Below are 24,857 nucleotides of genomic sequence, written 5' to 3'. Positions count from 1 at the left end.
CCTGGCTGGCAGGCAGCTGACGTGAGCTTTCGTGAGCTTCTGTGAGTGGCCGTCCAATGGCCAGTGAGCGACTGCCTCACCCGGGAAGAGCACAATAATCACAATACCAACATGGGCCAGTGAAGCGACGTCCTCCACAACTAGACTGAAGAACAAAAGGACAGCAACTTGTCTGCTCCCCTTCCCCGATTCCCCAATGCTGTTCCCCTCCCCCAATTCCCCAATAAAAATCTTAAAAAATAATAAAAACAATAAAAACAAAAAATAAAAATAAAAATGGCCAATAGCATGTAAAAAGAGGCTTAACACCCTTATCCATAAGGGAAATACAAATCCAAACTACAAAGTGATACCACTTCTCACCTACTAGGATGACTACGTTTAAAAAGACAGACAATAACTAGTATTCGTGAGGATGTGAAGTAGTTGGAACCCTCATAACTGATGATGGGTTTGTAAAACAGTGTAGCCTCTTTGGGAAACAGTTTTGCTCCTCAAAATGTTACACATAAAGTTACCATCTGACCTAGCAATTCTATTCCTAGATACATAGCTGAGAGAAATGAAAACATATGTCCATACAAGCCCTGTAAACAAATGTTCATAACAGCCAAAAAGCAGAAATAACTCAAGTATCCATTAACTGGTGAATGGATAAATAAAATGTATTCTATCCATACAGTGAAATATTATTCAGTCATAAAAGGGAATGAAGTACAATACATGCTACACTACAACATAGATGGACCTAGAAAACATGCTGAATGAAAGAGGCCAGTCACAAAAGACCACATATCATATGATTCCATTTATATGAAATGTCTAGAATAGGCAAATCTATGAGACAGAAAGTAGATTAGTGGTTGCCTAGGACTGGGATTGGAGAGAATGAGCAGTGACTGTTAATGGGTATGTGTTTCTTTTGTGGGTGATAAAAATGTTCTAAAATTAGATAGTGGTGATAGTTGTACAACTCTGTGAATATACTAAAAACCTTTGAATAGTATCCTTTAAATGGGTGAATTACATGGCATGTGAATTATATCTCAATAAAGCTGTTTGTTTTTTAAGAGTACAATGTCAGGGGAAAAGGGAGGAGTTTAAAATCAAGAGGATCAACCTTCAAAGTAAGTTTGAGGTGGCAAAATAGAGTGTAATATTTCTATTTTTAGCTTTGATATTCTAACTTTAGCAAGAGCCTAGACTTGCAAAATTATTCTTAGCATTCCATCCTGAGACATAGAGGATTTTCCCTTTTCTTCACAAGAACCACTTTTCTTGCTTTTGTTTTAAAAATACATAATATATTTAGAACACATTAAAAATTAGTCTATTATTTACATTTATGTGGTGCCTGTGTTTAGTGCCACCAAAGTGTTACAACAGAATAACAGTTTTCTTTTGCTACAGGTGGTAGCAATATAAGGATGAAGAATTTTGTTCCCTCTATCATGTCCCTCACAAGTATAATAGTTGGGTGCCCAGGCTGTGAGATCAGACTGCCTGGACTCTTTCAGGCAATGTGAATTTGAGGGAAGCACTTAACCAGTTTCTCTATCTGTAACAGGGGGGTAGAGATAGTAATACTACTTACTCCATAATGTTCTGAGAATTAAAGGAAATAATACATGTAAGATAGCACAGTGTCAAGTGTATAGCAAATATTCAAATTATAGCTGTTAGTAATGATTATTATAATATAGCAACAGTTAGCAATAGGGGATTGAGATTAAGAAATGGGTAAAACCAAGTTGTAATGTGGTTGAGAACTGAGTGTTAGCATCCTAAAAGAAAGTGAGGACTAGAAGGTGGTATCATATTCTGTTTCTCAGTTTTATTAACATTATGTAACTATATTGGATATTTCATCAAGATATTTGGATAGTTTTCAGCATTTACTGTGACAAAACTCTATTTAGAGAATTTACTGTAGATAAGGCTGTGAAGTTGCGTGAGTATATTTCAGAGAACAATGTGATTCAAGCATTGCTACAGGGCACTGATATTTTAGGCTACATTTCTAATCAGTGGTATCTTATAACTTGTCACTTTACAGCTCATGCCTTTAATTTGAATAACAGCCTGCCAAAAGGTCTCCTTTCCTCCTCCCTTGAGATTATTCAGCAATATATTTTATATTGAGAGTAGCAGGAACATTTAAATATTTTTTAAAAACTATTTTAACTTCTCAGAAGGGAACATTAGTGAAAACAGTTACTTACAATAATTGATTTGAAATATAAAAGAATTACCATTTTGAGCTTTAGTTGTGTACTTTAAAAATGGGCTTTAAGACTTTCCTGGATTAACCAAAATTCTAGGAGAGAAGAAAAGGAGAGGAGGAAGTTGAAAGTGCTTATAACAGTTTTTACAGACCCCAAAGGTTTATTCATATTTCCATGTTAAATTAATAGGTATGTTCTCTGAGAAGCATAAGTGAATCTCATAAACTCAGAGCCATACAATTCCTGTACATGTAGCTTATCTTTAAATATTTTTATTGTAACAATACTTGGTGGCTATAAAAATCTATTTGAGGAAACCAGAGATCTGTACATAGGATAAAATGACTTAGTGCAGGCCAGGCTATGGTAGGAGTGGATAAGTTAGTCTCTTTGTGCTTCATTTTTCTCACCTTAAAAAAGAAATAATACCTTTCTCATAGAGTTGATGTGAGGATTAAATGAAGTCACACATGTAAAGTGCACCAAGCACATAGTGAAGTACCATTTTAGCTCTTAATTTTGTTGTGGCAATGGCCAGAAAGAGGTAAACTGTAGATGTCTTTAAGATGCAGCTGTTAACAGACCTTGGTTAAAAAAAAAAAAAAAAAAGCTTGTTAAAGCATGGAGATCTTCCAAATTGCACTTGAACTATTTTCAAAGAGGCATGAAGAATACGGTCACAAACTCCTTGTTTTTTGTCTTGGTAGGAGCCACAAGAGCCAGAGCTTGTGGAAAAGTGTTAGAGAGTGTGTGTGAGACTGAGTGTGTGTGTGTGTGTGTGTGTGTGTGTGTGTGTGTGTGTGAGACTGAGTGTGTGTGTGTGTGTGTGTGTGTGTGTGTGTGAGAGTGTGTGTGTGTGTGTGTGTGTGTGTGTGTGTGTGTGTCAGACTGAGGCAACAGAGAAATAGGTGACTTTGAGGAGTGGGGGCTGGATTTAGAAACAAGAAAACCACCAGGCTTGCTGCCACATGCCTGTAATATGGCTTTTATTTTCCCTGTTAAGGAATTGATTTAAAACCTACTCAGAAATTAATGAGATTACATTCAGCCATGTTACATACCCTGCCTGACATCAACAATATTTAAATCTTATTAAATATTGGAAATTAATTAAGAATTGACTGACTTTGATCAGAAGACAGAATTTAAGAGTTGATGTCAACAGTCTCATAGTGGAATTAGAAGACTGTGTTAACTACTGGCATTAGCGTTTATAGAGGTGTGAACTTGATAAGCCATTTCACTTCTTAAGTTTCATCATCAGTGAAAAGGAGAAAGTACCTTTCTAATGAGTTGTTGAGATTAAGGTTATTCGTAGCACCTGGAGGATAGAGATGCATTTTCCTATTATATCTTGTTAATGTTAAAAGGTTTTAATTTATGATGATATATTTAAACACTGATGTGCTTGAATATGCACTGACGCTCTTTAACAGTCGCTAATATCAACTCATATCAATGTTTTTAGTAAATCACAATTAATTCGCTGACATATTTTCCTCCCCTCATTGCATATCTCAGCACACCGCACACTCATGCGCTAAAATGTTATTTCTTGAGCACATTTTACTAACATTTAATTCTTGGCTTGCCGGACACTAACGGACAATTGGGTTGACTCTAGAAAGTGTTTCTAAAAACAGTGCCTTTTCGAGGCTTACCCAGCCTTTAGGAAGTGCTGCACGTCAGGAGTCAATAGTAATTAGAGCATCCTTTGCAAAACAAAATTTCTCACCCAGGAAAGGCGCGCACCACTCCCATGTGGCAGTTCAACTCGTCTGATTAATTCTGCTACCCAAGTTCACGTCCCTGTGAGGGGAAGCGTATTCTGCTTCACAGTATATACAGAAGAGTCTCGATTCATTATTATGAGTACTGGAGGGGCGACTCCAGCAACTGAGCAGTTAGGGACTTGAAACAGATAGGGTCCTGCCTGGGTGAGGCCAGTGCGGCACCTTAGCAGCCCCTCTTCCCCCAGCCCCGGAAGTTTGTGAGCCTCCAGTTGTGAGATCTGGGAGTCACCTTGACCCTCCCGGAGAGGTGGAGAAAGTTAGCCCTGGGCCGGAGGCGGGGTGAGTAAAACCAAAGACGGTACTTTCGGGAGCAAAATACGCGGTCACGTTCTCCTGTTTTCAGGATAGCTTGAGACCCACAGAGTTTAAGGGTGGCGAGAGCAGGTGGCCGGACTCCGCCCACCACCGAGCTTCCCCTCCCTCAGCATGCACGCTCTACTCCCTCCGTGAGATCCTGCCTCTTAGGCGCGCGCGAAGAGTTGTCGCGCAGTGCATCCTGGGAATTGTAGTCCCGGCGCCGGGAGCCGCCTCGGTAGGAGCAGCTCTGGCCTACATACCCCATGGTGCCTTGCGGCGCCAGCCGCTCCCGGATGTGTGCCTGGCGCCGGAAGAGAAGACGGCCCCCCTCTCTCGGCCCGGCCATCTTGTGGGAAGAGCTGAAGCAGGCGCTCTTGGCTTGGCGCGGCCCGCTGCAATCCGTGGAGGAACGCGCCGCCGAGCCACCATCATGCCTGGGCATTTACAGGAAGGCTTCGGCTGCGTGGTCACCAACCGATTCGACCAGTTACTTGACGACGAATCGGATCCGTTCGAGGTGTTGAAGGCAGCAGAGAACAAGAAAAAAGAAGCCGGCGGGGGCGGCGTTGGGGGCCCTGGGGCCAAGAGCGCTGCTCAGGCCGCAGCTCAGACCAACTCCAATGCGGCAGGCAAACAGCTGCGTAAAGAGTCTCAGAAAGAGCGCAAGAACCCGTTGCCCGCCAACGTTGGCGCGGTTGACAAGAAAGAGGAGACGCAGCCACCCGTGGCGCTTAAGAAAGAAGGTAAATCTGTGGTAGAAGGTGAGGGAAACCAAGGTGGAGGGAGGGAGCCGGGGGGACTTGTGGCTACCACTTGGTTCTCCAGCTCCCGAGTGTCCGCGGGAGGTTTTGCCGCCGATTTCCTCATGTTTTTCCCTACACGATAAAAGCCAGGTCCTGCGAGGGTGCTAGCCCCAAGTTCAAACCACCGACTGCAAGGTTCCTGGAGCCCACCCCCTTCCCGCCTCAGGTTCTGAGCGGAGGAGCGTGGTCCGGAGACGAGCTGTTCATCGGGCGTTCTCGGGATCCTGGGAGGTGGTTGCCTTCCCGCCGGATTCCGCGGGTGAGCGCATGGACTGAGGTTACCGGGAAGAGCGGGGCCCCCAGCTTCTTCCTACTCAGAGGTCTACTTTAGAATGCTGCTTTGAGGTGCGGTTGTCTGTTTTAGGCTTCTTTCCTGCCATCTTGTCCCACGATGTCGGGGAGTATCCCCGTGAAAAGCAGGGTCTGAGTTTACACCGAGCTCCTGCTGTGTTTGAGGCTCTCCGGTATTCCTGGAATAAGCTGCTGTTTTAGGTGCCGCATGTGCTTTATGGTACCCCCCTCAACTATTTCAAACTTGGTGACTTGCTCGCGTGAGTGAAGCTGTTGGGAAGGAGAGAGAGTTGGCTACCCTCGATGAAGCAGAAGCGGGAATTCTGAATGAAGATTGGTTGTTGCAGGAAATCCTGAGGATTTCGTCCTCTGTCACGATCCTTTCTCCCGACCCCCCGCACTCTTTCGTGTTGTGTGGCTTGGCCCGAGCCTCGTGGTGAATTGAGTGCAGACACTGTCACGTTATAGCCAAAGCAGAGCTTTTGAGTCTGCTGCTCTTCCTCCACATGTGCGTGAAGCATGGTCAGGGTTTCATTGGCGGGTAATAGTTGCTTCCAGGTCACTGTAAACGTCTCAGGATTGCCTTAAGCTTGATTCTTTGCATTCTCACTCCTTGCAGGTTTGTCTTTTATGGTGAATGAAAAAGCAAAACAGTTGGGGATAAGAAAAACATACATGATCAATAACAAGTAGGTGTAGGACCAAAGCTCTGAACCTTGAAAGTCGCTTTTATGTGTTTAAAGTGAAATTACCCTTTACTGCCACGTGCTCCTGAAAGGAGTTGTTTCTCATTAGCTTTCGTTGAGTTCGTTAGCGTTCAACTAATTCGAAAAATCATTCGGGTTAGATTTTGGTTTAGGGTTTTTTTCTTAATAGAATTTCTGTGAGGCTTGACGTGAAGAACCGAGGTAGTGAGTAAAGTAAAAGAATTCTCATTAAAATTACAGGTTGGGAGGAAGCACAAGTTTGGAGTATTGGAAAGCATGTATATGTCGCTTAGGCCAGATATCTCTTCAGTCAGCTAAGCTTTATAGCAACCTGTAGCACAACTGAATAAATCATTTAATTTCTGTGCTAAGGAACGCTGGCTTGTGTAATTATTTAAGCTGCTGAACTTGACCTCTTTGAACACACTAATCCAAAGAAAGCACGTGAAAAAATTGAGTCTAAAGTGTGAATCTAAAATAATACAAAATAGGTGTGTTCACCCATTTTGAATGTTCAAAGCATGAAGCATGATTTAAATGTCTCAGTTTTTTTTACCATAAAGCACATTTTTGAAGTAAGCTCTTAACTGGAAACTAGTATTTGAAGTTACAGAGGTAGGGAATTGTTTCATAAATTTACAATCAGGACTGAGTTTGCCACTCAATAGTCTAGTCTTTCCTTGGGAAATCTTCCATATTAGTTATCAACATTTTCCTTAAATGAGTGTTTCAGAGCACTCTTAACCTTAGATTGCATGACACATAAATTTATAAATAAGGGGAAATGTTGAAGTCTGTCAGGCAATGTTTTTAGGCATGGGAAGGATAGACCTGTAAACAAAGTTGTTACCCTTGATCATGTGTTCTGTGCCTTTGAATATAGGTCCTGGCACAGTGCTTAGACATGTATTTAATGTTTATAAGAATTAGTTTTGTAGTTCACCTTTTGTCTATTTGAAGAACTTGAGAATTAACACCACAGAATATTATTGAGTGCCGACCAAGGTCTTTTTTGTTTTTTAATAATTTTAAAAGCCTGGAACCTAGTTAAAATTAAGTGAGCTTGTAAGTACAGATAAATATATGAAGGGAAATTTTCATTTTTAAATGTCAATTATTGGGTGAATTTAGTAAGCTTTTTAGATTCTGTAAAGCCTAATATTTAATATTGGGTGGGGAAGCAAGCCATTGTTCATTTGGGTGTGTTTGGCTTGGATATCATTATAAGGACTGGTTCTGTAGCTCCACCCCAATACACTGTACCTCTGATGAAATTTAAAAGGCCTTGGTGTAAGATCTAATAATTGTGGCCTATCTTGAGAGTTTATGTGGAATGGACTTTAAATTTTTTTTGAAGAGTTTGTTGATATTTACTGTTTGACTCTAGTTACAATCACCTGAATGACTAGGTGGGTCCTGGTTGGTGGTGGTCCACTTTCTTAGAAAGAACCAGAGTGAGTCAGCTTAAAATCTTGTTATAAAAACCAATTGCTCAGCTGTTTTTTGACTTTGTCAGAATTTGTGGTTTGGGAATTACAGCATACCTGAAATTTTACAATCATGAATTTAACCATCAATCTATTGTACTTACCTTTAAGGCCACCAATAATGCATATTGGTTGTCTTTGTGGGCCCCAGACACTTAACAGGAAAAAAGTAATAAAGGAGGAAACCAGTAACTCCTTTAGCCATCACTTAATGCCACAAGTTTCTATTTCCTAAATATTGCTTACAAGTGGTGTGTGTGTGTGTGTGTGTGAAGGGGGAATTGGAGGTAGGGGGAGTGGGTTTTTTTAAGATTCCTTGGATACAAAGATACTTACAAGAGCAAACCAAAAGAAAAGTTCTCCATAATGATAAAATAACAAGTATTTCCTAGTGGTTGCATAATAATTATATATATATATATATTTTTATATATTACATATATAATTGTATATATATTTAAGTTAAGTGTGGTGTGTGTACATATACTGTATAGTATATACATATATAAATAAATAGAAGGGGTGATACTTTTTTTCTGGTTAAATAGCTATTTCAAACGAGATGTAATCCTTTTTTTCCGCCTTCATATTATGGAAAATAAAAGTGTGCGCCCCCCCCCTTTTTTTGACAGTATCTGGTGAATGTGTGAATTTGCTTGGTTATTTTTGAGTGGCTACTGGTGTGTTGTCTTCTTTGGTATCTTCAAAGCCAAAATGTATCATTTTGTCTAAAATTTATTTAAATTTAGGATTTTAAATTTATTGGAATCTCAAAAAGTGAAAGGAATAATGGCTACCTATCCAGATGACTTCTAAGAGAATGTTTTAGGGGGAAAAAATGACTTGGCAACTAAATAGTAGTTTGAAACAAGTTTATTGTCTTTAAAATAGGAATTTCTCTAAAGTACTTTGTTAAACTTGGGAAATGCCCAGTGTTTGCCTTTTTCAATAGGAAGTGCTAGTTAGTGCACTGAAAGAGTAGCAACATTTCTTTTTCCTTTTAACAGTCTAGGCCTACATTGTTTTGTGTTGCAAAAATCATTTGCTTTTGCTGGTTGTCATTTCAGGAATAAGGCGTGTTGGAAGAAGACCTGATCAACAACTTCAGGGTGATGGGAAAATAATTGATAGAAGACCAGAAAGGCGACCACCTCGTGAACGACGATTTGAAAAGCCACTTGAAGAAAAGGGTGAAGGAGGAGAATTTTCAGTTGATAGGCAAGATTTTTTTTTAAAAATCTCTTCCTGTTTTGTCAGTATCAGTTTTTCAAAGAAACGACTGAATGTGTGCATTGTTATACTTCAGACACTTTGGTAACAGTTTTTAGATTTCTTGCATTGAAACACTTCAGTTGAATTGATGGACAATTTCCTTTTCTTGCTATCCCCAGATATTGAGTTAACAGGGAAGTCCTTTTGGAGTAATTGTTTATAGCAAAGCCGATTACTCATACTGTGCATGTTAGATGTGTTTATTTTAATTATTAAAATGTATTTATGAATAGCATTTTTACTGGATTATAATGTGAAATGAATATCAATGAAAAATTATATGCACTAGTAAGTTTTAGAGAATGTCAAAATAATTTTCTTGTTTTGGGGAGCGTCCTAGTTTTGATTTCCTTTATTTGTTTAGAAATAGACTTGAATTTTCTAAAACGTGTTTAACTATTGAGTTATGAGCCAGTAAATATGTTCCTATATTTTTGAGTCTTTGAATTTCACTTGTTCCTTTTTCTGGAAACCTGGTATGTATATAATATTTTTTATTTGTTGTAGACCGATTATTGACCGGCCTGTCAGAGGCCGTGGTGGTCTTGGAAGAGGTCGAGGAGGCCGTGGACGCGGAATGGGCCGAGGGGATGGATTTGATTCTCGTGGCAAACGTGAATTTGATAGGCATAGTGGAAGTGACAGATCGTAAGTCTTATATTGGTTTTTATTTTATTTTTGTATTTGAATCTACTTTTTAATAAAACAAAATTTGAATTTCTAGAACTAAAGAGTATTATGTTAACTCAGTTTTGTTAGTTCTTTTTCACATTACAGTGGCCTGAAGCACGAGGACAAACGTGGAGGTAGCGGATCTCACAACTGGGGAACTGTCAAAGATGAATTAACGTTGGTATTCTGATTTTTAAAAATAAATAATTTTAATGAAATTGATCCTATACCTTTATAGAGGTTCACCCATTACTATTAATTTTATTTGTCCCTGGGGCAAGAATTGATGTTCTCATTTCAGCTACTTCCTTAAAAGATAATGTCTTGTTGGATATGTTTGGGTTATAATGTATAAGTGACCAAATTTTCTCTATTTCAATATATGTGATAACAGTTTTTCTTTTCATATAAATATATGAAACCCTAAATTGATGTAATTTGTATTAGGTTGTCGGAAAAGTCATGACGTGTTTTTCTGTTTTTCATTGTAAGAAAGCGTCATGACTTTTCCGACAACCCAATATAGTCTGATTTTCTGTGTGTCTTTAATAGTTTCTAGCTATTGAGCCTTCTGGTCATTACAAAAATTTGACAAGCTGGCAAAGCTTTGTTTTGGAACTAACTGTTCTGTCCTACTACAATATAGTACTTGAACTATAACTTGGATCATTATACATTTTTAAATTATTTTCTCTTAAAAGTCTACTGGGGAGTAAATTTAATAGGACAAGACTCTTAGAGAATGTGAAAAATTTTAAATATTTTTGTATAAAGAATCCTTTGACTATATGTAAATGGACCTAGATGCCTTTTTTTTCTTTCTTTCCTTAGAGAGTCCCCAAAATACATTCAGAAACCAATATCTTATAATTGCAGTGACTTGGAGCAATCAAATGTGACTGAGGAAACACCTGAAGGTGAAGAACATCCAGTTGCAGACACTGAAAATAAGTAAGTGGTTTTATATGTAGTGGTATTGCTCCAGCATTGAAATCAGTTTGGGTTTTTACCAAGAAAATAACCTACAGGTGTAATGCTGTTAACTTGATGGCTTTGTAATAGGAGAGACTTTCATTATACCCCAGTCCCTCAAAGAGTATCTGTTTACAGGAGTGTTTTACAAAGGTACATATTATTGGGCTCTAATGGTTTAAAAGATAGAATTGGTTGTTTCTATTTGAAATTGTTGCTTAAAAAGATAAGGAAAATAGTAAAATCTAAGCACAAAAGTTAACTATTTTAACCTGAGAACAGAGAATAGGACAAAGATAATGCATTTTATCTGACTACCTTACTTGGTATAGATAATGGTAATAACATGTAAGTAATGGACAGTTCAAGTGATGAGTGTCCAAAGACATTGAATAGGTAGGAACTGGAATCTGAAACCAGGGATTTATAAAAATTAGACCAAATGGTTGAAGTAAGAGAAGTTGTAATATTTAGACCTCATAGTTCAAAGTACTTGAGAGACTACAAATTTTATTTTGTAACAGTTTAAAACTAGAAAACTTGACCACTTTAAAATTAGTTCCTCCATCTCTTTGAAATTATTTTTTCCATCAACGTAGAATTTGGAACATAGCATTATTGGCTTGTTTTAAAATGTATGAGTAGTGCAAGAGCCAGAATATTAGTTTACTAGTTTTCTTAACCTTTTTTATTTTCTGAGTTTTTCGGTAGAACACTTGGTTTGAAGTTTTTTGTTTATTCAAGGGTGGGAAAGTTTTGAAGATTCAAGTAGAAATAATATTAGAAATAATTTCATTCCTTCCTCTAGTTTCCATCAACCCAAGCAGAAGTTATAGAACAGTCATTTCTTATAGTATTGTGGTTTAAAGTCTTGCATTATAGATTATTTAGGTCAGTAATTCTTAACCAGGGCATATTCAGATCAATCAGGGATGCTTTTCTAAATTTTGCTTTTTCTCCAGGAAGAATTGCTTTTACAGTGAACCACTATTAATGATTGGAGCGTCATATTCCATCGGTCTGTTAGAATAAGGAATAATAGATTTGTTATTGGAGAGAATAGATCAAAATACATGGTGTTAAGTGATGTGTTCAACTTGGGGGAATATAAATTGATTTATATGAAACTATGTGGAATCGTAATTTTGTGTGATAACAATGAAATTGTGATGGGTGAGTTAAATGAGCCTTATACAACATAAGATACTTCACAATCCTCAACTGTTGTTCCTTTAATAAAGAGCCCAAATGTAATGTAAATCAGCTTAAGAGTGATTAGCAAAGATTATAAATGTTTATCAGAAGGAAGTCATGTATTGGTAGGGTGTTGGAAGTAAATCCTTAACTCAGCACCCAGGAATGAAATAGAGGGTATTTTGGTCTAAAGAAGGTCGTGATGACAACAGAGCAGTCTCCAGTTTACTCCAGAGTAGGGGAGAATCTGAACTTAATATTGTATCTAGTAATGGAGGTATAAATTTAAGAAGCACAACTTTGGCTGACATTGACTCCCTTATATAGTTTCCAGAGCTGCTGTCTTGTCTCATTTGATGCTTACAGCAACTCTTGAAGGTAGGTGTCATAGTGTCATGATGTGATAAAGTGTGCTGAGTTCTGTTCTTGGCTGTGTCACAACTTATGAGTAATTGGGATCTTTTTTCTTAGTTTTCTTATCTGTGAACTGATAGAATTGGACTTGATAGCCAAGATATCATCAATTCAATGTAAATTTGGTCTAGGAAGTTTTAAGATTAGATTTGTCAAACAGTAAAGATTAATGGAAGGAAGGGGATATTTGAGCTCTAAGGCTAACGGAATCACCTGCTATCTTTGGAAAGAAGCAAGGCTCCCAAAATAGCAAACATCTTGTTTGGTGACAATTGGAAATTGAGATTAAATGAAAATAATGGATTCCTAGGCCCATGCTTTCATTCTGTGGAAAGGGAAAATGATAATATATAATAGTTATAACCTTTAATAAAAATCTTTTTTTTAAAAAAATAGCTATAACCTGACAAGTATATTTGGAAATAACTATTGGGTTGTGGGAAAAGTCATGACGTGTTTTTTCTATGTTTTTCGTTGCAAAATGTGTCATGACTTTTCCGACAACCCAATAGTATGAAATAATGAAACCAGTGTGTTTTGTGGAGAGTTTCATTACTATTGAAACCTCAGTCTCCTGCCCATACATAGGTTTGAAAGTTGGAGTACATAGAATTTAGAATTTGTAGAAACTTGGCTTTTAAAGTTTGTTTTGTTTTGCTTTTAGTATTGCTCAAATAAAGGATAGAGAAACAGTTCTTTTATTGTATATTCTAGAATGTGAAACTTGGTTTCATGGGCATCCTAGATGATTACCTTCATAGATATTATGAGTTATGTATTGTGGGAAATTACAGAAATTAGAAATGTGTTTCAAGAGAGAAGCTAAAGCCAGAGTTTATTCACATAAGGGTACAGTTTTAACAAAGTACTGTGGTTTTAAGAAATGTGTATTTTAGGTTTCGTAAAGACAATTCCAGATTGTATTACTGATAGATGATCATTTAAAAATTTGTGAAGGTGAATTGTATTATCCTCAGGTATCCATATTTTCACTAATTTAACAAGCATTGAGTTCCTGGTCTCTACTAAATTACATATTAGCTGTTGAGTTACAAAGAAAACTATGATCCTCTTGTCTTTGGATAATCTCTAAAATATTACCACCCAGCCAAGATTAACTTGCTTAATTTATAAGCAATGTAGATTTTGTCAGCCATCTACCAGGTGTAAAATTTAAACATCTTTTCACAGGGAAAACGAAGTTGAAGAAGTAAAGGAAGAGGGTCCAAAAGAAATGACTTTGGATGAGTGGAAGGCTATTCAAAATAAGGACCGAGCAAAAGTAGAATTTAATATCCGAAAACCAAATGAAGGTGCTGATGGGCAGTGGAAGAAGGGATTTGTTCTTCATAAGTCAAAGAGTGAAGAGGTAAAATTAACTTTTGTGGTGGTTGAAAATGTTCAGATGTGTTCTGAATTGTATTTATTATTTTTGGTTTAAAATTTCACATGGATAATTTTTGTAAAGAAGAGCTTTATATAGGATTATTTGGGGCAGATAAATTGCTCAGAAAAGAAAATAAACTGCATTATTATACACCAAGAAATTTAGTCCTTCAGTCAGTTCATAATTATTTATAATATGGCAGTCTCCCTCTCCCCCCGCAAAAGCTGTTAGTCCGTAGTATAGCATACAATTATTAGTGTTTAAGAAATACGGTAGGTCTTTTCAAAGTTGTGCTAATATTTTTTAAAATCTAAGGGCCGGCCGAGTGGCTCAGTTGGTTAAGAGCTCGCTCAAGAGTTTGAGCTCTGAGCAACAGCAGTTCGATGCCAGCCCGAGCTGAGCAGCTGCTAAGCTACCAATAGGTAGCAGGATGGCTCAGCTAAAAAAAAAATAATAATAAAATAAAATAAAATAAAATCTAGCCTAACTGGTGATCGTTCAAGGACATGTGTTAAATTGAAGGGTTGGCATTTTCATGTGGCTTAGCCTAAAATAAAATGAGTGGCTTTGTTCAGTATTCAGTTTTTGGAACTGCCTGTGCTGTAAATAATAGTCAGGACTCTTCAGTAGTTGGCAGTACCTTTTGCTGAGGAATGAGTAAAGACCAGAGAATTAATTTACAGGTTTTCTTTACTTATGAAACACAGAAACTAATGAAAATATTTGAGAAAGATAGGTTCGTGGCTTTAGATTTTGCTGGCTTCTATTTAAGCCTTGGGGCACAATCCCAATGCTACATCCTTTTAGGGCTGGTGTAAGTATGAGATTTTAGTTATAAAGTGAAGTTGAATTAAAATGTTATGAAAGCAGCCTGTAATAAAAAGATTCAATAGGATCTTATTACATTTTAATTTTCTAAACAAAATAGCTGTGAAAAAAACTTGGAAACATTTTGAAATTAAACTGAGGTTGAAGAGACTTAAATATTACATTTTTCTGGGATTAGAGATGATTTCTTAAACATTGACTCTAAAAATAGTATAAATGAGAACATTGTCTTTTAAGTGTCAAGGCCTGTAGAAAAAGAAAACATTTTGCTTCATTAGAACACTTTCAGTTATTTTTTCATAGTTTAATTGTTTTGTGTATCTGGGTAAAACAATAGGATTCCTGATTAAAGAACCTTGGAAGTTCACTTTGGGGGAGATTGTTTATTTGAACTAATTATTAAACTTCTTATGTTAATATGGAAAAGATTTATTAGGCACATTTGAGACAATTATTTGTAACATATTTTGGATCCTGACAGAGCTTTTCTCCAGAAGAAGATACATGTACAAAATTCTGATACAGATTTACATGATTCATTAATACCCTGAAACCTCTTCATGGATTTTATAAACATTGGGTTAGGTATCCCAGTTTTAAGTATTTTACAGTGACCTTTTCAGAAATCATCATTATACAAGGTGATGAGATATATGTGATTAGAAATTTTTAAAAATTATGAAATGTGAAATTGGTTATGAATAACTTTGAAACTAGCACATGTTCATTATTAAGCTACTTGTAGATGTTTGGGCCCTTAGAGTTGCCTTTGTGATGTGAGTACTTGTTTAAATCTGGCCTCTGACCTTATTGGCAAGTATGGCTTTTGCATTTGAATATATGTAGGTCTTCAAGTTAGTTATATATACAGTATTTAAAGTGCTCTTTCTTTTTTACATATCTTCAGCCTCACAGGAAGTATGAAGTAGGGAAAAGAAACTTTAGAAATGGAAATCTGAGTAATAGTTTTATTGACAGCTGAGACCAGAGATCTTATTTCCTGATTATTATTCACTGCTTTAGAAAAAGAATTTTTTGCCAGTTTATCCTACTAGTTATCTTAAAGGTTAGGGATGTGCCCTAAATATCCAGACCTCTTTATTACTGTAGTAAAACTTGTGAGGTGTTTCAGTAGTATGTTATCAGGTGACACTTTTTTGCTTCTGTGCTCTAGAAACTTATGAAAGATTCTAATTAATGAATGGGTATCATTGTTTTGCTATTGCAAATATTTAAAAATTAGACAATTAGTATATATAATTGACTTTAATTTGCTAGTGGTTTTGTGGATTGACATGTGTAGGCTTCTTCAAAATTAATATTTAAAAAAGGACTTTCTATTGCCTGGTATGGCACTAAGGGATGCATTTATTCAGATATTAGATGATTAAAGAGGTGAAAATACGGATATAAATACAGAATTTACTTGTGCTTTACAGGGTAGTTACTAATGCTTGTAATATTACAAACTATTTAGAAAGAACAGAATATTTCATTATTCCTTCATAAAAGAGGGTTATATATGTATATATTTAGAAAAATTAAACTACTTTAAAGTAGTATGAGAAAAGTTTCCAACTCGAACATTAAAACTCACTCATCCCAAACATACAAGAAGAAATTAAGCAGAGTAAAATTTTCTGGCTATTGCAGACTGGGTCGTGTGGCATATACATAAATACAAAGTAGGGGATTGATTTCACAAACATGATGGCTTCATTTGTGAGGTGATCCCTATAAGGCATGGTTTTATTTGTGCGCAGCTTTTCAAGGTTCCCTTAGGTAAAGCTCTTTTGCACTTGAATCTGTAGAGCTCCAGTTAATATGGAAGAACATACTTGTATATGAACAGAAAAACATTCTGAGAAGTCTACAGTTTCTTTTCCCAAGTCATGATTGGAAGAGTATAGAGCAAGTTTTCTTTTTAACTGATAAAGAGACTCAGTATTATTAACATTAGAAACCTTACATGCCATCTGTCCATGTCCTTATTAAGAGCTTCCTTTATAGGGAATCCTAATCTGAAGAACATATTTTAAATGTACTTACCCATACTTCCCGCTAGGGGAATGTGAAAGAAAAGTGAAAAGAATTCTTCCTTAAGATCACTATAGCTGATCCCAAAGCTTACTTGTTCTGTAGTGGTGTTGATAGGTTTGTTTACACAAAGTACAGATATGGGCTTTTTAGAGCTCATTTACAAATTTGCATCATTACTTTCTTATTAATCACCCAATGACTTATACATTTTTAGGCTCATGCTGAAGATTCGGTTATGGATCATCATTTCCGGAAGCCAGCAAATGATATAACGTCTCAGCTGGAGATCAATTTTGGAGACCTTGGCCGCCCAGGACGTGGTGGCAGGGGAGGACGAGGTGGCCGTGGGCGTGGTGGACGTCCAAACCGTGGCAGCAGGACTGACAAGGTAATTTCAAGACTTTTGTTCTTTTAAGTAATTTGAAGATCTCTTGGTAAGTCACTGCAAGGTCCTTTTGGGGACATAAGTAGAAAAACAAAAAGGTAGACATGCCTTCAAGAAACTGCATTTTAGGCTATATTTTTGTTTAAAGTACTTAAATAACTTTGAATAGTGCTGCCAGCAGTTAAATTACCATCCTTTATTGAATACTTACTCGGTGCTGGTCATAGCGTTGTGTGCAAGGCATTTTACGTATTGTCATTAAATCTTGTTACTGCATTGACATCCCCCACTTTACAGAAGAGGAAATTCAGGTACAAGGGATGAAGTTAACTCTTGGCTTTTGCCAGAGGTCTACCTGAAATGCCACCTACTTCCTTTGCCATGACTCTTCATTGCTTTTAGGTTTCAGCCTAACAACCTTTGTGTTCATTATATAATTGTGTGACACTCACTAAATGATTGTCTAGTAAACATCTTTTTTGTTCTTGACTTTTTACTAGACTGTCTGTGAGAGCTGGAATTCATTTTTGTCCTAGTTTTTGTAGTTGCCCATGCTTTTTGTACAGCATGTAACACAAAACAGTTTCTTACAAAATATTTTGATAGAAGCCCTAGTAATGGATAGTTTTGAATGCTGATCTGTTTGATGCCAAAGTCCATGTTTTTATGTAGATATTATTAAAGTATTGGAGTTAACCTTTGGGTTAGCTCATTGTCTCTTATGGTCTGTCTAGGATACGAGCATAATGTCCTGAATTCTCAACACCTGAGACACAAATTGGGGACCCACCTGCTAGAGTCTCAGTATTACAGATTTTATGGTCATTATTAACAATGTGATTTGTTTCTGTGTCTTCCTCTGATACCATGTGTTTTTAAGGCCAGTGTTGTATACGTGGACCCTTTTAATACTTTTGTTATTGTTATTTGTACTTTGTAAATAGCACTTGGCATTTGAGTCCCTTTCTAACATTGATGAATGTGCTGCTTAAATAATCATAATCGGTTTCTTAGCCTGCTTTCAAATTGATGCCATTCTTAGCAAGTGGGGAAATAAAGAGATACTTAACAAAGTAAGAATCCACATATCCCATATGAATCTACTTGTGTGATTTATTTGAAAAATAAAATAACTCGTGCTGAGACCAGGGGATTTTCATAGGTCTTGATAGAAATTCAGGACAAGGATCATTGCAAGTTAATTTGTCCTATTCTGATCCATAATTTTGCCTTGAACTTGACATGTTTTACTACTTTTAGTAACTTAAGATTTTTTAGAGTTCTGTGTCTAAATGTAGACACTGGCAATTTATTTTCAAGAATTGAGAATTAATTTTGGTTTGTTTCTTTTTCAGTCAAGTGCTTCTGCTCCTGATGTAGATGACCCAGAGGCATTCCCAGCTCTGGCTTAACTGGATGCCATAAAACAACCCCGGTTCCTTTGTGGACCCTCCTCTCTGAGGTTTTGCATGCTTAAGGATCCCAAACGACTTAAGAAATTAAAAAAAAAAAAAGACTGTCATTCATACCTTTCACACCTACAGACTGAATTTTATCTGTTTTGAAAATGAACTTCTCTAGCTACACAGAAGTAACAATATGGTAGTCAGTTTTGTATTTAGAAATGTATTGGTAGCAGGGATGTTTTCATAATTTTCAGAGATTATGCATTCTTCATGAATATTTTGTATTGCTGCTTGCAAACATGCATTTCCAAACTTGAAATATAGGTGTGAACAGTGTGTACCAGTTTAAAGCTTTCACTTCATTTGTGTTTTTTAATTAAGGACTTAGATGTTCCCCCAATTGCCGACTGGTTTTAAATATTGGACATATCAGTTTTAATACCTGCTTTGCATTTTCACACATGGTCAACTGGGACATGTAAACTTTGTCAAATTTTATGCTGTGTGGAATACTAACTATATGTATTTTAACTTAGTTTTAATATTTTCATTTCTGGGAAAAAACTTTTTTCACTTCTCATGATAGTTATATGCTAAATCTTTATATACAGAAATACCAGACTTGAAAAAATTCAAAGCACATTGGTTTATTAACCCTTGCTCCTGCATGATTCATTAGGTTCCAATTATAATTGATTCACAGTTTCAGCTATATTTACTTTTAAAAAGTGTGACTTTCCCACTTTAAAAAACAAATTAGACACCTTACTGGTGAAAGTTGTTTAAGCTACTTATTGTTGATAGACACATCCTGTTAGGTGAAGTAGTTTTATGGGTGTTGGGCTTTTCCCACTCCAACAGGGTGGGTGGAACAAAGTTGATTTGGCTAATGCATAATATTTAAACTGTCTGGCAACTTGATATGATTTGTGTGTGAAACGTCCCAAATCAAAATTGTACACCCATAATCAACAACCCTTTAACCCTTCCTTGTTGTAAAGAAACCAAAGGGCACTGGTTAGTATGATAAGATGGGGGAGTATGTTAATTTTTGAATTTGGAAAGCAGACAGCTTTACTTGATAAGGTTGGAACAGCAGCACCATACATGAAATATAAACCAAAAATCTTATTGTTTTTGAATTTCCTATATTGCTATTAATTTTGGTCCTGAGTTGATAGATAACTGTTCTGTAGAAGGTGATGAGTATCTTTTACCTCTTCTCCATTAGAAAATTAGGTTAATAATGAATTCTTGAACTCTGGAGCATCACCACTTATAAAACATGGAGAGAATGATCAAATGAATAAACAGGTTTTCTAGGATCCTTTTTTTAAGTCTTCTGACACATTTGTTGATAAGCAGGAAAGGAATTTTATTTATAGTTTTAAGGATGTTTTGCCACTCATTAATTTCCAACCAATGTATGGTAATATCCAGTTTTTAAAATATTCAAGATCTTAAATCATAAAATGTCTGCTGTTTAGCTGATTAGTTATACCATATACTTCTAAGAGAGAGAGAAGTTGCACAGTACAAAAGAATTCATTTGGGTTACTAGTTACCTACCAGTATGACATCTTAGGAAGGAGGTAATTGGTTTTTAATAATGGATAAACTTGTGCTGGTGTTTTGGATCTTATGTTGAGCATGTTCTGGTGCTAATGTCTAATACAATTTTATATTTACAAACACTTTCTATCCAGAGGCAAGTATTAATTTAGTCCATGTGGACTATAGACCCCACGAGATTACAGCATACGTATTCCTAAGTCAGTGTGTTTAGACTTTAAAGTATCTTAACTCATTTCTGAACATGTAACATGTTTATAAACCTCTTGATTTCTAGCAACATATAGAAAACACTTGTTATTAAAAACACTTCAAGTTCTACTCTCTGCCAGCCATTGCTGACATTCTGTCATTAGAGAATACACGGCAATATCTGATATGTTGCAAGCTTTCAAGGTAGCCTGAACTTTAAAAAGTTGGTCCATTAGTTGTATCTGATGGATGTAATTTGCCTCCTAGTTCACTCTGTGTCAAGAGCTAAAACTGTGAACCTAACTTTCTTTTATTGGTGGGTAATAACTGAAAATAAAGATTTTATTTTCATGCTCACTTCTTAAAAGTTATAAAAACAATCAAATAGGAGCCCATTTATCGTCATATGTGTCTCTTCTGACCTGTTTGTGCATCCCTAAGATAATGCTCATATTTTGTCCCCTTATGCTTAGATTTTGTTTATGTGGGGTTTTTGTTAAACCAGGCTGTCTAATCACATTTGGGAGGGATACCTATTTTAAAGAGTATTGTGATTAGTTTAATGCTTATAAAATGAATTTCCAGGACTGACCGGACAATTAGAATTTCTCTTAGTAGATCATGTATTTAGTGTGAAAGTTAATCATACTGAATGCCACTTTTTGGAGGGGGTCAAACAGGGTATAATACTCTAAAGAAAACCTCTCAATTGATACAGATCCCTGAATTATAATGGTGGCTAATTGAATGTTTTAGTGAACTTTTACCTTGATGCTTTTAAATAGGAATTATGCCAGAGTCGATATTTCTTATTAAGATATTTTCAGCTTGTACTGAAATGATTGGGATATGGTTTCTTTTTTAGTTAAATACTATTTTGAGATGTGTGGAGTAGTGGAAGATGTAAAAAATGTATCACTAGGTACTATACATCTAGTTACTCAGTTTTATTTTAAAAGTGGAAGCAGAACACATCTCCAGGGTTGTAAATATATTTGAGACTTATTTTTTGGTATGGATTTGGAGGGAGTATATTAAGGACTCATTCTGATTGTGTTATTATTTTTTTTTAATTGCTAGACATGGTTGCACTGAAATAGAAAAATGTTATACTATTAGGAATTGCATACAGAGTCTATTGTATGTTGGATTTTAAAAAGATCTTTAAGAGCACTAGCATTATGTGGAAGAAACCAAGTATTAAAAGGTTAAAAGAAACTTAATGGAGAAATCTGAAGCTGGTAGAACCTGAAAGATTTTGACTTTTAAGATTATATCAGGTATATTAATGGACATCTATCCCAACATTGAAGTTATTGGTATAACAGATTCTATAGCTCTCAAGCGCATACAGTTCTACTTCTAAAGAAAGTAAATAAATGCTTAGAAAATAGATTCTAACCCAAACATTTGTAATTCTACTGAAATAAACATGTAAACAACTTTAGCGTCTGAACACTTAACAAGCCAGACCATCTCCAAGTTAACTAGAGAAGACCCAGAACTTGATTATCAGTTTGGTTTGCAGAGTGTATCTAGTAACAAGGCAGTAAAATGATCTCGAATCAAACTTTCAGACCTAACAGTGGAAAAAGTTAACAACACAGTTTGCTAAATTGTCAGGTTTTATCATTAAGATGTATATTAAGTGTCAGCTTTCAGATATTTGGGTTCAATTTTTTTCTCAGCCTGGGTTGGTTTACCTGGACATGTTCTCTCAACTTGAGGATTTTAGTTGATTTTGAAGTTAGAAAAATAATGGAGTTTATATTAAGAAGCAATTGGAAGAAGTCTGTTCAGGCTGCAAAGGGATTCACTAAATCAAAGAATATAGCTAAAGAAAGGTAACCTAAAGAGGATAAGAAGCTTAATAAATGCTATATCTAAGCCAGGGGCTAGCAAGCTTCAGCCTGTGGCTTGTTTTGTACAGTCCCTGAGTTAAGAATGGTTTCTACGTTTTTAAAGGTTAAAAACAATATTCTACAAAGTTGTATGTATCCCACAAAGCTTAAAACATTACCTGGCCCTTACAGACGTTTGGTGACGCCTGATAGAAGCTATCACTCCTAGGTCAACATATGAGTTCTTTTAAAATAAAAGTTTAATTGTAGGTACAAATTAAATCATCCTACCTCATGGGAAGTTGGTGAAATCAAGTATTTTAAAGCAAACTGTTTACCTCTTTAATCAGAAGAAGGGCAAGATGTCTGGGAACTGCTTGGTAAAAATGGTCTTGTTATTTTTAAGAAAAGATTGTGTAGCTTGCAACTTAAATATGTTCTGAAAGCTGTTAAGTATAAATTTGCTGTAAAATAATCTTAATGAATGCTATGATTATAGTTCAATGTTTCAGCACAACAGATTTTTCTGTTGTGCTGATTGATTTTGTTTTCATGAGATGAGAATTCTGAACGCTTTGTATGGGCAAGAAAATAAATGTGTTTTGATTAACTCTATAGGTTGAGCTGGGACAGGAATTAATGGCTTCTGAGGACTGCATTTCTCGGAGCTTTATCAGGAGACTAGCTATTTGGGCAGAGTTTAGCTTTTGTGCCATTGATTACTTCTGTATTGAATAAGGGAGAGTCGATTGTTCACTTTTAAATGGAAGGAAAGAAAAGGTGAGAAATGGCCCATTCAAGTTAGAAAATTACAAATTATGTTTTTGTTTCAGCTGTTATGTAGGTATTTAGTATTTTAAATCAGTAATGTTTGTAGTATTTCAAATCAGTAACATTTGTCCCTTTTGCTGCCCATGTGGGTGTGGCAGTTCCTTGTGCACTTGTTACGTGTATTCCCAGCCTTGTGCATGAAAGACACAAAAATACCTAGTAATAACTAATATCTGGCAATTACGATTCATGGATTTTTAAACCTATTTAGATAATTGACTCATATCAGGCAATGAGAATTGCTCTGAATTGATCTTGCTGTGGCTTTATTCCTTAAATAGCTGCATTAAATGTTACTGGTATGGAAATGTGAGAAAAGAAGGGCTCTAATATTCAGGATTTTGATACTTGTCATTAGGTGAACTAAGTAGGGAAAATAAGTAGCTCATCTTTGGAAAATAACGTTTATATCACCTTAATTGCAGTTGTAGCTGATTCATTTCTCTTAACAGATTTTAGGAATGTAAAAAGACCTAATTTGAATAAATGGTATCGGTTTTCATTTATCTAGAATGAAGATTCTGTATAAAGTGGTCTGGCTGAACTTGGTTCTTAACATTTGACTGCCTTACATAATGTCAGACATTTAGGGGACTTTGCATGTTGAATCCCTTGTTTCAAACCTTGAGTGTAATAATCCATAGTGAAATGCTGCTTTGTTTGGCAGACATACTTGATCACTACTTAGATGAGCACATGTTTAGATTCTGTGTTCAGACTACCAGAGATTTGGAAATTGATGACTAAACACATCAGAGAAGTTGGTGGATTTACCTTCCTGCCTCCAGTTTCATGGCTGAAGATGTTCAAGATTTGATGATTGGTGAATTAAACTAAACACATAACTTTCTTTTTAGATAGGCAATTGGTTTGTCTTCTCACCCGAAATTCTGAATTTCCAATGAAGCTTCCTATTTTTCCCCCTAGTAAAAAGGCACAATTTTTCCTACAAACTACAGATAATTTGATTTCAACTTGATTTTTGTGTATGTGTATACAAAATGTATAAGGCTTCACTTAGGTGCTAGTTTGTAAGGAGTTTCTGAGGGATGCATGAAAGACAATTGGATCAAGCTCCTTTTAAGACATGTTCATTGGTCACCAGTAAGGGAAAAAAATCAGCATACCTAGTAAGTGTAGTGTACTTCAGACTACTGTATTATGTTCATAACAGTAGGCCTTGAAGACTGAGTGGAACTTAGTCACTATTATCAACAAAATCCAGTAGATCAAAGTTTTTAACAATAGGACTGATTCCCTTGCTTCTTGAGTCAAAAAGTAGAGCTGAAAGTCATAAGTAGAGAAGTGCTTTGGATGCTACGTAATACTAAGTGAAAATACTTAAAATCATCTGAGAAAGAAGCTGTCTTCAGGAAAAAGGGACAGTTTTATTAAGAGGAAATTGCTACTATATTGATTGAGGAACATTACTAGTACCTTGTTACAGGAGTGCATTTTTCCAGGATCATCAATCTTGCTACCTATGATTCAGTTACTAAACTTTTTAAGTGCAAGTTTTTAGAGGGAAGAATTTGAATTGAAGACTGCATCTGTAGCTGGAGAAATGCTTTATTGGCTTAATTATCCTTGCAAGTTATTTTAATCTAATGCAAGCGGGTCAAAAGTGGGTGTTTTTTTTTTTTAAACTGTCAACTCAGATGCACTGAAAGCTATGCTGCCAAAGATCAGAATGGATAAACTACAGGGAGTATTTACGGAAATGCAAAGGTATCTAGTTGTGGGGTTGTAATACAAATATGAGAGGAGAAAAAACTTAGGAAACAAGTATGTTGTACAGCGTTGCAAAAAGAAGGCAAATGACCTTTTACTCCCTTTGTCATGGAATAAAGTAAGATTTCTGTTTCTAAATGAAATCTTGCAGCGTCCTATTTTCACCTTGAGACAGTTTTTTGGCTGGTGAGGGCTGGGGATCCGGGTCTCCAGGTTTGTTGGTTTAGACAGTACAAAAATATCCTCAGGTTAAAACAGGCCATGTTCTCAGCTAACCGAGCAGGGAGAGACAGCCATTTAGCAAGTGAGTTGAGATTTTCTTTCATAAAGGAACAAAGAATTTGTTGTTATTAATTTTTATCCAGTTTTGAAAGAATGTTTTTGTCACTTTGAATATAGTGAAAATGTCCTGCCTGTGGGTATTCCTGTCCCAGTGCAAGTTTAGGGCCTTTCAGAATAATTTTTTCTCTGAATTTCTTATAATAGCTTTTATAGTCTTATCACCTATAGGTAGTAA

At 36.1% G+C, this 24,857-nt stretch overlaps 1 protein-coding gene across 4 annotated transcripts; it reads left to right on the top strand.

Annotated features, from left to right (window-relative positions):
• Positions 1–4,627: 4,627 nt before the first annotated feature.
• SERBP1 (SERPINE1 mRNA binding protein 1) lies at positions 4,628–21,360 on the top strand. Of its 4 annotated transcripts, none has more exons than XM_019646764.1 (8): positions 4,628–5,058; positions 8,671–8,821; positions 9,383–9,523; positions 9,635–9,724; positions 10,424–10,498; positions 13,319–13,496; positions 16,597–16,770; positions 18,123–21,360. In XM_019646764.1, the coding sequence occupies exons 1-8, from the start codon at positions 4,746–4,748 to the stop codon at positions 18,177–18,179; spliced, it is 1,179 nt and encodes a 392-aa protein (XP_019502309.1). In that variant the 5' UTR covers positions 4,628–4,745; the 3' UTR covers positions 18,180–21,360. The 4 variants fall into 4 exon arrangements, with proteins under 4 accessions (XP_019502309.1, XP_019502310.1, XP_019502308.1 ...); XM_019646765.1 differs by having other exon boundaries at positions 9,653–9,724; positions 18,123–20,848; XM_019646763.1 differs by having other exon boundaries at positions 9,653–9,724; positions 10,379–10,498; positions 18,123–20,848.
• Positions 21,361–24,857: the final 3,497 nt, after the last annotated feature.

This window comes from Hipposideros armiger, unplaced genomic scaffold (assembly GCF_001890085.2).
Source record: "Hipposideros armiger isolate ML-2016 unplaced genomic scaffold, ASM189008v1 scaffold_106, whole genome shotgun sequence".
NCBI classification, from domain to species: Eukaryota; Metazoa; Chordata; class Mammalia; order Chiroptera; family Hipposideridae; genus Hipposideros; species Hipposideros armiger.
This window is presented reverse-complemented; position numbering and strand designations above follow the sequence as displayed.

Coding starts and splice junctions, on each gene's coding strand:
- SERBP1 (XM_019646762.1), top strand. CDS start 4,746: ATGCCTGGGCATTTACAGGAAGGCTTCGGCTGCGTGGTCACCAACCGA. Junction 8,822..9,382: donor GGAGAATTTTCAGTTGATAG/GCAAGATTTTTT, acceptor TATTTGTTGTAG/ACCGATTATTGACCGGCCTG. Junction 16,771..18,122: donor GTGGCAGCAGGACTGACAAG/GTAATTTCAAGA, acceptor TTTCTTTTTCAG/TCAAGTGCTTCTGCTCCTGA.